At 37.2% G+C, this 15,463-nt stretch overlaps 1 protein-coding gene across 3 annotated transcripts in view; it reads left to right on the top strand.

Annotated features, from left to right (window-relative positions):
* Window positions 1-15,463, top strand: part of PURG (purine rich element binding protein G) — a 57,330-nt gene that overhangs the window by 29,390 nt on the left and 12,477 nt on the right. Inside the window, exon 3 of one of the 3 annotated variants that reach the window (XM_055295906.2) lies at window positions 7,830-8,729. The exons of 1 other annotated variant lie outside the window; for it this stretch is intronic. In XM_055295906.2, the coding sequence (XP_055151881.1) occupies window positions 7,830-7,934 (105 nt within the window). In that variant the 3' untranslated portion in view covers window positions 7,935-8,729. Of the gene's footprint in view, window positions 1-1,629; window positions 8,730-15,463 lie in introns of those variants that run through there. One more of the 3 variants, XM_055295907.2, reaches the window with a different exon arrangement.

Below are 15,463 nucleotides of genomic sequence, written 5' to 3'. Positions count from 1 at the left end.
GGCTGGTCTCGAACTCCTAACCTCAAGTGATCCACCCACCTTGGGCTTCCAAAGTGCTGGGATTACCTGCATGAGCCACTGTGCCCAGCCAAGGATATTTTTCTTGTAGTATCTCCATTATCAAAACGTGCTGGAAAGAATGTTTTACTTGTTTATCAATATGATGATGCCTTAGGAGCTTTTATGCCCTCTTAAAATTATGTAATATAGACCTGATGAACTCAGTTTTATTATTAGAAACTCATTTTGATCTGTAATTCCAAACAAACATTATATAAATGAAACAAGAGTAGATACAGTAAGAGCAGCATCCAGATTGCATTTTTCTTCTTTAGAAAGTCCTAATTAAATTGTTTGCCGTGTTATGCAAAGATTCATTGAGATTCTGGGGAGTGGCAGTAAATTTAAGCAAAGATTATACTGTGATTCTGGGGAGCCATAGTAAATTGTGTACCAACAAATCTAAAGGGTGAATTTTTACTTTCTGCTTATTGTCTTTTTCAAGAAAATGCTATAGTTACCAAAAAGGTGGCTGAATTTCGACATCATAAAGGAGAGGGTTGAGCTGGCCTTTGGCTAGTCCACCCCCATTCTTACCATCTCCACCTTCAAGACTGAAATAAGGAGCTGCAGGAGCACAAAGAGATCCCAAAACATTGTCACATACCAACAGCCACTTTCTTACTTTTACAAAAAGTTAGTATGGTTTTTTTGTTTGTTTGTTTGTTTTTTGAGATGGAATCTTGCTCTGTCACCCAGGCTGGAGTGCAGTGGGGCGATCTCGGTTCATTGCAACCTCCACTTCCCAGGTTCAAGCGATTCTTTTGCCTCAGCCTCCCAAGTAGCTGGGATTACAAGTGGGCACCACCACACCCAGCTAATTTTTGTATTTTTAGTAGAGATGGGGTTTTGCCATGTTGGCCAGGCTGGTCTCAAACTCCTGACGTCAAGTGATCTGCCCACTGTGGCCTCCCAAAGTGCTGGGATGACAGGTGTGAGGCACTGTGCCCAGCCAGTTTTCTATATTTATACAATTATTCAGCCAGAAAAAAAGTAGCCCTATAGTACTATAATGCTTATATCACTTCAGTGGGAAAAAAAAAAATGGTACCCAAAAGAAATAAGAAATATAGCCTGATTACTGAGAGAAAACACTGATGAAGTTTCAGATTATTCCCATTCTTGAAATATTTCTCATTCGCTTTTCTGATTTCTTTCACCTACCACTGAAATACAGTGGTTTCCTTTTCCCCTATCATACTTACTTTTTTCTTCAGGTTCCTAAGTTGTTTTACCATCTTTGTATTTCATTCTGATAATTCCAAAAATACTGAAATAAATCCTCCCTTTAACATGACCTACTTTAGTGTAGAATTTGGCCTAAGTCATTTCTCATACAAAAGCAGTTACATTTGAATTACCAAGAGAATCTTATTTGTATAATTTAACCCAGAAGGGCAACTCACAGTGCTGTCATACTAAGCCTCAAGGATATATCTTCTCAAGATTGATAAGTGCTTTTGAGCAATCGCTCAAAAGTATGAATTGAAGTCTCTAAACAGTTCATTATCGTTTTGGTTGTAGTAATTAATTTTAATTAAACTGCCGATAATGTTTGTTTGTTTCCAGATGAGAAAATGAGGATATGGTCTTTGTTCCCATTTGAATATGAACACTGCTATCCATTTAATGTTAGAAAGGTAAAAGAGATCTCGGCCGGGCGCGGTGGCTCACGCCTGTAATCCTAGCACTTTGGGAAGCCAAGGCAAGTGGATCACCTGAGGTCAAGAGTTCGAGACCAGCCTGGCCAACGTGGTGAAACACCATCTCTACTAAAAATACAAAAATTAGCCACGCATGGTGGTGGGTGCCTGTAATCCCAGCTACTTGGGAGGCTGAGCCAGGAGAATCACTTGAACCCAGGAGGCAGAGGTTGCAGTGAGCCGAGATCACGCCATTGCACCCCAGCCTGGGCTTCAGAGAGAGACCCTGTCTTAAGAAAAATAAAAATAAAATAAAATACTTTACATGGTATCATTGCAAAAGAAGGAGTAATGGTGGCTTAAAGAAAACATTTAATACAGTTGTTCAAGAGTTCCAAAACATCAAACTTTTTGGATTTAACTATCATTTAAAAAAAAAAAAAAGAAAATATATTTTGAATACTGTACAGATTCCCGTCTTATCAGAGGAAGAACCAGTTAGCATAATATAGAATTTTAGAGGTAGAAGAGACTTTCAACATCAAGTCTTACCTGTCAGTATTCAATGGTTCAATATAATTATTATCCTTTTACAGGTCTTAGCTTTCCTGCCCTAATTTCCACAACAATGAAGAACCAGTAGTCCCCAGATCCCCTTTGTGTATATGCATAACTGCCTTTTTATTCCCTCTCATAGTCTCCATATTCATGTTAATGATTGCAGCTATGAGGATTATTTCCTTGATTCATTATGCCTGAATTAGCTTAAGAAAAGAATAGTCTACCAGATGCACAACTTTTAATTTAAATGCTTGGCAAAGGTAAAGATGAGTAATTCAGAGTTTTAGAAGTAGTTGTAGTAATAGTCAATTTTGTCATTGGTTCTCTGGAAAACATATCATATGGGTTTTGCCATAGCAATTCAGGAGTGAGTAATACTACCCTATTCAAGAGTAATACTACCCGATTCAAGAGTACCATTTCAAGAGTGAGTAATACTACCCTATTCTTTTAGACAAGTAATACTACCTACCCCATTGTATGGGCGAAGCAAAAGTGGACCAGCACAGCTTTTTGTGGGGGTTAGGGGTAGGACAGTGTTATAGTGAGGTTCTTTGTTCTGTTTTCTCAGTCCCATTTCTCATTCATTCATTAAATCAATAGATATTTATTTTGCCTGTGGTATGAGCTAACCATTTCTCTGGGTCTGGGTAATATAGCAGACAAGAAGATCCAGTCTTTGGACCCAAAGAGCACACAGTATAGGTACTTACAACATGGACAATGCTAGATAACTGCCCAGAGAGCAGAGAAGCTACGTAAGATCATTATAAACCTGTGCCCCCAAACCACTGCACAAGCAATTCATTAACTTTGCCTTGCTCATTGGGATACAGTGAGAAATAACTGTTATAATTAGTTGTGAAGCATTTTGGAAATGAAAAGAGCTACAAAGCAGCTGAATAAAAGAAAACAATATTAAATTATAGGGTAGAAATGATTCTCATAGGTATGTTCAGTATTTATGTCGACACTATAGGACCATTACCAGGGAAAAGCTATTTTAGGTAAATACAATTGCCTAGCTTTTACAAAGTCAAGAAAATACCTGTGTGTATTAACAAGATAAATTGTGGAATGTTGTATTATTTTGGGTATTATGTGAGCTAAATATAGTTGGAATATCACACATACTATGAAGTTTCTATAAATCTGCAGCTTCTATTAAGAATTTCTGTATTTCAATGTTTATCGGAAGTATTTCTCCAATATTTAAATGCTGAAACTATCCGAGACTATTATTCACAAACAACGGATTATATTTTAATACTCAGAAACTGTAGGAAGGTTTGTTAAATAAGATGAATATCTATCCTGTGATTAACTTGCCAGTATGTTGGGTTTGGGGGAGTTATCAGTGATTTATTATGCCTGATCTTTTCTGATTTTAGTTATGTTTTTAAAGTTTGTTAATTCTCTCAGAAGATGAGGATGCCAATTTATATCCCATTATACACCCTCAAAAGATGAATTTATAGAATGGGCCATGTTTTTAAGATGCTTCTATATAGTCATTCTTATACCTAAGATTCAGATGCTCAAGGAAGAGACCCATTTAGACAGTTATTTAATGTTCTTTGACTATGAACTAATCCTAATTTTAACTTTAGTACTTTTATGTTCTTACCAGCTTTCACCCTAATTAAATGGGGGCACTACACCGCAGAGTTTAGCCTGTGGTGTAGCAGAGCCCAGGTCATCTGTCACAGAGAATCATAATCTTACATTCTCTCTCTCCTCTGAACAATAGAATTTTGGGGTGGGGAGAATCTTAGTTTATAATGAGGCAACTCTAGTTTTATCACACTCAGAAACAACAAAAATATTCAAAATTTAACTTTCTGTGCATTCCATTTATTTACAACTATATATCAATATGATTATTACATGAGTAAGAGATCTTCATTTTTTATTGTCATCCCTGATTTGCCAAATTTGGTAATATGGAGAACCTCCACAGAGTTGCATATTACTTTTATTTGTTCCACATGTTGGTGCTTTGTTCTTTACTGTCCTTTTGTCATTATATTATCTCTGAACATTTCCATTTAGTGTTTCTATTTAGAGTAAAGAAATAGAAGCATGAAAATTAATAACCCATGCATCAGACATTTTTGCTGGACTTTATAGGAATGGCCAGTTAAGGCTAGAAACCTCAGTGTTTAATACTGTTTTCAAAACTTGATTGTTACATATATTGTCATTTCAGTGATTGGAGACAAGATGTATATGTAGACAAATAGATAAAAACAGGGTAATTAAACCAGTGTGGTTTTTTTTATTTCAAAGGAAAACACATATGACTTATGTACATTGCATGGCAGAGCATTACTAAAATTCGCCTAAACAAACCATCATGATGTTTTCAGGTTTTATGGTAATGCTTTGACTACATAGTACTTGGATTTGAATCCTCATAATCACAAAGCCTCTTAACAGTTGTTTAAAACAAAAAACAAAGACTATACTGTTTCTAGAAAGTATCATCTTCTTGGTTATATTTGTGCTGAATGTATGAATCTGTACTATACCAGTATGAAAAAGGTAAAACTGTATATGTATTTAGATTTTGAAAAGTAGCATTGTGCATTTTAGAAAAATATTTGTCAACTTGTGGCACTTTGGTAAAGGAATGTGCAATTATAAAGGTTAATGCCACTTAATTTTTTTCTAATTCCCAGTAATTATTCTTACTAGGCTTTAGAGTCAAAACCAAACCCAATTTTAAGACTAGCACTTTTTTCCTACTGGTAATTCCTGTTTTTCTAATTACACAGAATGTTTAACTTAAACCATTCTTTGCAATGAGTTTTAGCATTCCTCCTCTATCCTAACTTCAAAACCTTTAATTTAAGAACCATTTTAAATTAATCCAGTGGTAACCAGAAGAATATTTTAGGTATCATGACCACTTAATCTTGTGCCTGATTTTAGTAATTTTCTGATAAAAATAACTGAATTCCTGAAAAAGAATATTCAAACTTTTTAATTAGTTTTCATTGGTCATAAATAATTGAGTAGTTGATGTCCATATAGTCATAATTTATCTAAACTCTGGAGCTGCCAAGACAACTAAGTACACAGAAGTGCTTAAAACACACCCATATCCCCTAAAGAGAAATGACAAGACTTGGAAGCATCAGAATTCTGTATTATTATGAATATCACATATATATATATGCTATTTTATATGTATATACTCATACACCTACATTCTTTTAGGTTACCAGTATTTTACTGTCATGCACCCATGGGTAGTAGAAGCAAAATAAAAATAAATATAAATGCTTAACTTTAGGTGTTGGCACCAATATAGATTATGCATAAACTGTTGCAATAAAAGATATTCATTGTGCCTGTACCTGAAAAATTTACCTTAGGTTTTCTCTGGCCTTTTTTGTTTAGGCCTGCATGATCATTTTAAATGTAAATGTAAAGACAGCAGGATATATGAATGAATGGATAAAATGATGGCCCTGTTTGCCATGGGATTAAATATTCTGTTGAATTCTCTGAGGGGCATTGGCTGCTGTATATTACGCCATAAACTATATTGTTCAGAAGCAACATGAGTCTATCACAGCATTTAGAAATTATACATCCTTCACTTTCCCCACAAAATGAATTCAGAATTGACAATTCAAATTTATAATTGTAAGCTGCTAATCATTAAAAAATATTAATACCTTATGGATTGAAGATTACATGAAACAAGAGCTACAAAAGAATGCTAATTAATAACATAACTCCATATGCTATCAAACTTCTGATAGCATTGAGTTTCTTATAAAGCCTTAAAATATTTTAATGATAAATTAATTACCTGGAAAAGAAGGCACTTTATTACCTTGAACTAGCTATTCGTCTGTATAGAATATGTCAAAAATCCGTTAAATTATTCTTTTATCATTTTATAAATTTATCCTAGTTACATGTTTTTCTAAAGCCTCTTATGGTATAATGTGTTAATTCAAACTATTGTAACTTAACAGAAAAATTGTTAATATAACCGATGAACAATACAGAAATAAAACTCAAGAATAACAAAACTATATGTGATTACAGGACTGTTAGTCTAAGTTAGTCTACGATCATTTGAGATTTTAAAATGTTGTAAAATTTGAAGGCTTTTTCACTGAACAATTTTTGGACAGTTTTTATTTTTAAATCTTACTTTTAATTGGTACTACCTTGTCTTGAAATGTTGATCAAATGTAAAGGCAATCATAATTATTAAGCCAGTCCATTATAATTCAATTTTGTTTTAGCTGAGTTTTTTTAGTGTAATTCTAAAACATTAAAACATCCGTTTGTTTCTTTTTTGCTAAAGTCAGCCATGCCTGGTGAACTATCAAATTTAAATCATCAACATGGATGTGCTGCTGTGTGTAGCTGTTTCCTCTTCAGGAAATTAGTACTTGATTTATACAAGGAATTTAGTTCAGCAGAAAAAGCATAGGATAATTTTTTCAAAAGGGTTCAACCCTCTCAAGCTAAACCTTAACATCTTTCTGACATTCATAAGGATAGGCTTTTATCCAAGAAATTTTTTCAACAGAAAATTATTTCAAAGTGGACAAACTCCACTTTCTTTTTTGCTTGAGGGGCAGTACACTTTTACAAAAAACACATTTTTCTGTAAGTTTACGTATCTTTAAGTCATTCTCTCTGGTGGTCATTTTTCCATCTCTAATTTTAAATGTTTTACTAAATGTACATGCAGTTTCATAGACAGTCTGATCATTACATGATACAGAAAGGAGTCAAGTTTATCAGAGGTCTATCCTTGTGAAGGGGAGACCAAACACAAATTCCATGTCAGTTGTTTGGTTTGGTTCTTTGTTTTTTTTTGAAAATAAGATATATTAACCCAAAGGTGTGTTAATGTCCTGGCATGAACAATCTTCAATGTAGACCTATTGAGTATTTTGTGATGCTGAGTAACAGACGTTTCTCAACTCTCTGTGATGCTAAATATTTTCCTTAGGAAGTTTTGTTTAATGTTAGATTGTTGTTCTGAAAGATGTTGGTCCTAGTGGGATTTTTTTAAACTTGGAAAACAAATAAACGCATGTACTACAAGTATAGAAATGGTGAATTGTAAACTTACCATATAGTACTGATTTCTATTTTCAAAAATGTTTTGCTGTTAAATATATACAACATAAAATTGCTGCCGTACTGTAATTGAGTACTTTTTCCTAAATGACCCTGTTATCACTATTCCAGAATTAGAAGTTGGGCAGATACATGATTGATTCATGTGTCTGCATAGATGCTTCAAGGTATATTCTTCTCTTGGTGAGTAAAATTATATTTTCCTTGGCATCAATGCATTGAGATCTGAATATACCTGTATCTATCAATCCTTATTACACATTTCTTATGCAGTAGCTTCAACTATGCCAAAATTGGCCTAGACACAACTAAAAATTGAGGGTTTGTTACATGCTTTCTAACAGAAAGGTTTTCAACGAGATTAATTATGGGTTTGTACTGTGAAAATAGTGGAACTCCCTTGAAAACTTCCTGTTTGCTAAATTCAAATTAATATTTTTTCTTTAGCTCACAAATTACCCCAAATCCAGAGAGAATATCAACCTTTTTCACTGTTGTCAAATCAAGCATAAGGAACAGCCCCATGATACTACAAAAACAGTTGAGGAATAAGGAATAAATCTCTTATGTTACACCTCAGAATAAAGGCATTCGGTGAAAGAAATGAACTGAAGTTCATCATGAATGCAAGGCCTCAGTACTTGACATTCCTCCACGGAAGGGAAGACAAGTATCAACACCACTGGCATCATTTCCAAACTGATCTTATGTTGAATAATTTCCACCACATTGAAGTACCTTTCGACTCTATCCAGTTTTTGGGTTTTGTTTTTTTTAATTCATCGAGCCTTTCTGTTTTCAAACCACCATTTGTCAGCCTTGAGGTAGAGAGACGTATAGATTTGAAAATACTTTCTTAAGAGATCATGTAACTATATAACTCTGAATTTAAAAATTGAGGGGGGAGGGATAATTTCAACCCACTGCCTCTTACCAGAAACATTTTTTTAAATCTGTAACTGCTTTAGTGTTAACAGGGTACAAGGTGGTTTTTGTCCCATATTGTTCTTAAAAGGTTCTCATTTATTGTGATTGTATTGTACTGTATGAGAACAAATCATAAATTGCCTTGTATTGTTTATAATAGACCATACCACGTACTACTTCAGTTTTTATGTTCCAAGTTTTTCAGTGATGCATGTTAACAGTTAGGTCCTAAAATTCTGTGGTGCTAATTCTCCCATACCCAATGGTGCTTTTGTGGATGCTAACTGCACACATGCTGAACAAAGCTTGAAGTTTAAAACTTTCCTCCCTTCCTCTGTTTATATGAAGTAAAATAAAATAACTTGAATTTGTCTCAAAGTATCACTGACAATCTAATAAACTTGTTTATATGTGTGATTAGTTTGGATTCTTAATTATTTTACAGAAAGCAGCTCAGCTCTATTGGGCCCCAAAAGTTGATTTTGTGTTTATTTCATTATATCATTTGTGCCCCCAAATTCGTGGTACCTTTATAAATTTCAGTGCAGTTTGTCTGGCTTCCAAAATCATGTTTGGGTAGGATCTATAGAAACTAGACCTATCAGAACTGGAAATAAGTAAGTTGAGAAGATCAAAAATGTGCCAATCCAGTCTATTACAGTGACTTTATCTATTTTGTAATTTATTAATAAGGTTTTATCACCTGGTTGAGCCAGGAGATAACACTTGCATGAAAGCAAGTATGCCTTCGAAACCTTTATTGCAACTCAAATGACATTGAAAAGGCCATTTCTATATGCTGATATTAAAAGTTCCACTTCTCATATATGAAAATAGGGACAAAAAAATTAATTTTGAATTTTCCAGGACAAACTGACATCATATGCCAGAATGTCATAATAGATAAACTCATGGCAATGGTTTTATTGGATTTTTAGCTTCTGCATCTATATTAAATCACAACAGAAGGCCAAGTGAACCTGCTAATATCTTCATGAGGGCAGAGGGCTGTTTCTCCCAAGCCAGAGATAAATTCAATATAAAGGCACTATGTAAATTTGCATTCCGACCTTGGTACTTTGCCTAACTCATGGGTAATGTTAAAATTTGAAAAGAAAAAAATCAAAACAAATGTATTAAAGCTCCTTGAGCAACAATCATTGACCTTAAATAGAAGATGATCAAACCTATCAGTCTAAGAATCTAGCAGGTATGATGACTGAAATGATCTTCCCATACTACTATGGTTCTTTATTATATAAAGAGTTTCAGGCCCAGTAACTTTTGCCTCAAATGCTATTAAATTGTGTCTAACTTCTAACATCAGAAAATGAAGTTTAGAGAATAGTGCCAATGTGAACCCTAAGCTTGCTTCTGAGACTATCTGAAATAAATGCAATATTTACTAAATCACAGCCTCTCACCAAAGATATTTCTACAATATATTTTTGTAACTACCTTAACTGTATTCCATTTTATGAAAACTGGTAAATAATAAATGTGCTACAAATTAATTGCACATTTTCTTTTGGAAGAAAAATCTGTTTAATCTACATGAAAATATTTCTAATTTTACACCCACAGTCAACCAGATTTCTGTATTAATTGTGATCATTGTTTGTCCCATCAAAAAGATTATCCTGAAAAATGCTTATCAGCTTTCGTTGGTAGTAGTGAAATTTTTTAAAAACCTTATCAGCCTTAAATAACATGAATATACTTTGTAAGTTTTGTCCTCTATAAAAATAATGTAGTCCCTCTGTAAGTGAAATCATTTTTTAAATTACGTAATTATATCCATTTTTATAGCATTATTAGCATTATTTTGGTAAGTTATCTTTTCTGTTCCTAAAACAGTAATTTTCCCTTAGAGACCTTATGCTCAAGGTTTTCCCTAGATCCTTATGGGAAAGCATTTTCAGAAACAGACCCAAATGTTCTCTTTCCAGTAGGGAAAATCTTGCATAATAAATTCCATGTACACTAAAAGCATAATAGTACTTGTGTTGGGGAAGTAATTTTTCTCATCGGAAATTGCTTTGAGTTTGAAAATGGCCAATAATAATAATAAGCCAATCTGCAGTCTACATAATTTCAGATTTGTCTTCATGCGATCTTGCTAAAAAACTGTTGAAGTAGGTGCATACTGACTTGCACTAGGACTAAAGTTATTTTCTTACCTCCTACTTTATCCTTTATCCTTGGCAGGGATTCAAGGGAGGTGAAAAGACTTTCGGAAAATAACTAGAAAGTAATACAATATACACAAAATAAGGGAGTGGTAGTTCACAGGACTGAATAAATCATGAAATTCAGTGAACTCACTGAATTCAGCACTACACATATTATGCCAAATTGTTCTCCTCTTACACTTTTCACGAAGCAAATTTCCCATCATAAAAGACTTAACAAAACACTGGCACATGAAGATCAAAAGGACTGAATGAAAAGGCTGGCCCTCACTTTTGTGTATTTGGAAGTTCAGGTTTTTTTTTTAGCTAAGAAGACTTTGATGAAGGAAGAAGTAAAAAAGAAAAAGAAAAAAGGAAACTCAGTTTTGTTAGTTCATTCTGAGTGAATTCACAAGAGATTCCTTTTATACAAGGTCATAAAGAAAACATCTTGAATATCAGATATTCAATGGAGAAACCAATTAACTTACAACAAAAAATAAAGTGGTACACCCAGGGAGTGGATTGGAAAGAAGCTGTGTGTGAGAAGTGAACTTTGAAGTTTGCTTTTACACTTTTTGAATATTATTTCATGATATTCGCTTGTATTATTTTATAATTTATAAAGGACTTTTTTTTTAAAGGAAAGAAATCAAATGCTAGACTGACTAGAATACCTCTATCAACTGGTCAGCACGTTCTCTTTCCAGTAGGAAAATCTGCCTTTTCTTTCTTTCTTTTTTTTTTTTTTTGAGACAGCATCTGACTTTGTCGCTCAGGCTGCACTGCAATGGCAGGATCACAGCTTACTGCAACCTCAACCTCCCAGACTCAAGCAATCCTCCCACCTCAACCTCCCAAGTAGCTGGGACCACAGGCACGTGCCACTATGCCTGGCTAATTTTTTATTTTTTGTAGAGACAGCATTTCCCTATATTGCCCAGCTTGGTCTTAAAGTCCTGGGCTTGAGCAATCATTCCAAAGTACTGGGATTACAGGCATTGAACCACTGCACCCAGCTGGAAAATCTACTTCTAAAACCTGCTTAATGTCAAAACATTGATTGGCAAGCATAAAATCAGGTGAAAGGAAATGACTAATATTCATGAATGGCATCATGTTATGATGGCCTTCATGATACAGACCTGCCAAGAAATCAGGAATAACCACATCAGCATATCAGCTCAGAGCACAGTCACCCCAAGTCAGAGATGGAAAGCACTAACAAATCCTTATGCTTTAAATCTTTTTTTCTAGATTCCATGTGACCCATCATCTTTCGGTGTGAAAATTATTGTTTATATGATTAAGCCACATATTATCTTGCATTTAGTATCACTTTAGGATTTTCAGTGATAGAATACTGCTTTATAAATATCATTGAGCATTATCATTAATCATATTACATAATCATATCATTACATTAACATATAATCATTGTTATTATTTTGCTTCTTTGTTTTTGAGAAATAGAGTCTCGCTCTATCTCCCAGGCTGGAGTGCAGTGGCGTGATCATGGCTCACTGCAGCCTCAAAGTCCTGGCCTCAAGCAATCCTCCTGCCTTGGCCTCCCAAAGTGCTAAGAATACAGGCATAAGCCATCGTGCCTGGCCTATTTTTTTATAATCATTATTATTAATCATTAAGTACCATTAATCATTCACTCTCATTATAAATATCATCCATCATTAAGAAAAGTTTTACATACAATAGCTCTCTGGCCATGACCCTTCTTGATAGAGATTTAGGGAACATCCATATTCAGCAGAGGTGACTGATGAAAGATCGAGATGTTCCTCCTTTAACCCTCATGGTAGACCTTGCCAATAAACCATAGCAGCTGGGAGCAGCTCACACCTGTAATCCCAGCATTTTAGGAGCCGAGGCAGGCAGATTACTTGAGCCCAGGAGTTCAACACCAGCCTAGGCAACATGGTGAAACTCCTTCTCTAGAACAAATTTAAAAATTAGCTGGGCTTGGTGGCATGTACCTGTAGTCCCAGCATTTTAGGAGCCGAGGCAGGCAGATTACTTGAGCCCAGGAGTTCAACACCAGCCTAGGCAACATGGTGAAACTCCTTCTCTAGAACAAATTTAAAAATTAGCTGGGCTTGGTGGCATGTACCTGTAGTCCCAGCTACTCAGGAGGCTGAGGCTGGAGGATCACTTGAGCCCAGGAGGTCGAGGCTTCAGTGGGCTGTGATCATGCTACTGCACTCCAGCCTGGACGACACAGCAAGACCCTGTCAAAAAAAAAAAAGTAGGCCATAGTATTTATTTCAAATGGCCAGATACAGCTCTAGAATTTTTCTCAACTCAGCACTCTCCTGGCAGCTGCTCCCAATTGACTACACTTAGCATGCAAGATTGACATAGTTGCCTTTCTACCTTAGACACCCACCAGCACATATACATGCCATCTGTATTAGTCTGGATCCTCCAAGAAGCAGATGCCAAGAAGGAATTAGATGTACAAGAGATTTATTAGAGGAAATGCCAGTGAGGGAAAATGGAGAAGGAGCCGGTGGAGGAGACATTAGACTCAGATGCAAGTCCGCCCCCTGTGAAGGAGAAGAGAGGAGAAAAGGGGAGGGAGGTAGAAAGGAAGTTACTTCTTAGACTGCAGCACAATTATAAGCAAGTTTCAGCCAGGCCTAGGGGAGTCCTTGAGCCAAAGTCACTCTTCAGAAGAGGCCAGCATCTTGCAGGTTCAGCCTGCTTGGTATCCCTGTCACACTCAGTCATCGGCTGGGAGCAGCCTAGGAAGGGCCCACCTGCAGGGCAAACGTGACGATAGATTTCAGAGCACCACAGCTGGATCTGTGGGCCAGTTAGGTGGAGACTTAGAGCTGTTCAGTGCCCATGAGAGTCTGTGGTGGCCATGAAAATGCATCTCTGAAATTTTCTTCTACCAGGAGCATAACTGACTCACGGGCTATTTCTGCATTCTGTGATGCTAGTTTTTGAATGGTGTGGTTTTCGTGTTCTACCTACACCATCCACCTCCTTTGCTGTGAAGTGGTCCCTTAGTTGGATGCCTCTGTCTCTGCTGCCATGGCCACTCTGTTGATGTGCCCATCCTGCCAATTCTGAGGTGGCCAATGGCAGTCTGATTCAGGTCAACTGTCCGAGTCACTTTGTCAACTTGGTTGGTCAGCGCCTCTCCCATGATGGATGGCTTCTGGTGGACATTAACTTGTGATACAAAACTCTTCACAGTCTGGGCTGGGTGTGGTGGCTCACAGCTGTAATCCTAGCACTTTGGGAGGCCGAGGTGGGCGGATCACTTGAGGCTGGGAGTTGGAGACCAGCCTGGGCAACATGGTAAAACCTCATCTCTACTAAAAATACAACAACAAAAAATTAGCCAGGTGTGGTGGCGCATGTCTGTAAACCCAGCTACTCGGGAGGCTGAGGCAGGAGAATCGCTTGAATCCGGAAGGCAGAGGTTGCAGTGAATCAAGATCGCACCACTGCACTCCAGCCTGGGTTACAGAGTAAGACTCCATCTCAAAAAAGCAAAAAAAAATTTTCACAGTCTGTGCCTGCTCCCATATGTGCACCCACAAGCCTCTACCCCTAGACCCTGTCTTCCAGTCCTTTTCCTCCCAGGCTTCTGGCCAGATAGCCAGACCATCGATCACTGCCCAGGAACTATAAATATTCTTACGCAGGACACTTCTTCCTTGCAAAGTAGATGACCAGGTGCACTGCTTCCCATTGGGAAGATTCTCCCTCTCCACTGTCTTTCAAAGCCACCTCACCAATTTTCAGTTTGCATCTACATACAGACCCACCTCATCTATAAACCAAGTTCAGTCTTTTCCCTCCTCCTTCAGCTGGTCCTATGAGAACTTCCACATGGCCATACATGTGAGATGGGAGGGGGTGCTCATGCATCTATTGAAGGTGAAAGGAATAAGGCGGTTTACTGCCTATGCGATCATAGCTCATGGCAGCCTCAACCTCCTGGGCTCGAGGAATCCTCCCACCTCAGCCTGCCAAGTAGCTGGGACTACAGGCATGCACCACCATGCCTACCTAATTTTTTTTTTTTTTAATGGAGACAGGGTCTCTCTGTATCACCCAGGCTGGTCTCAAACTCCTGCCTCAAGCAATCTTCCCACCTTGACCTTCCAACGTGCAGGTCATGTAATAACAACTTCTCAAAAGGTGTGTAGTTCTCTGCAGTGGTTGGCATGATCTTCCAGAATCCCAGAGGCTGCAAGGTGATTCTCTCCCTAGGGTTTGATACAAACTCTGTCTTTTCCTACTGCTTCTTTTCCCTACACTGACATTCCAAAGGCTTGGATATGCCCAGTCATGCAGACTAAGAACTAAGGCCATTTCACCTGCTGCAGTGCCCTTTCCTGCTCTGAGACCTACTCAAAGCTGGCAGTATATGTGGCAGAGCAGTAATCTTATCTGTGGAACGTGTTGTCTCCTGAACCCAAAGAGGTTTGCCAGGATGCTCAGCTTCCTGTATGGAGTAAGGATATAAGAGGTGACTGCTTCTTTTTTTTTTTTTTTTTATTTTGGAGAAGATGTCCTGGCATGCCCTAATAGACCTCCTAAATAATGTCACTGAAGTGGCAGGAGCCTGAATGTTCCTAGGGTTCATTCTCAAGCCCCCACTTCCCTCAGCCTCTTTATCCCTTCCTCTGATCCTATGGACCAATGAGCAGTGTTGCTTGCACTGCAGCCTGGACCTGTAGCAGAAGTCTTTCCTGCTAAAGGCAACTCAGAATTTTCCCCTTCACTGTGCATTGGTCATCACTCTTCCCAGACTTCTAAGAACCACCCTCACAGTGAGTTTGCCCTGTTCCCTGGGGTCCTGGCCAAGGTGTTAGATCTCAGTTTCTGAGAAACTTCCATTCCAAGCCCTTTGATCAAGCACTCTCAAAGTACAGGCCAAGGTGCCCTCCTCTGGCTCCCACTGGCTCATTCTTGTGGCTCATCTGGTGCGTAGTCTCCTTTTTACTT

The sequence above is a fragment of the Symphalangus syndactylus genome, chromosome 10, assembly GCF_028878055.3.
Source record: "Symphalangus syndactylus isolate Jambi chromosome 10, NHGRI_mSymSyn1-v2.1_pri, whole genome shotgun sequence".
Lineage (NCBI taxonomy): Eukaryota > Metazoa > Chordata > Mammalia > Primates > Hylobatidae > Symphalangus > Symphalangus syndactylus.
This window is presented reverse-complemented; position numbering and strand designations above follow the sequence as displayed.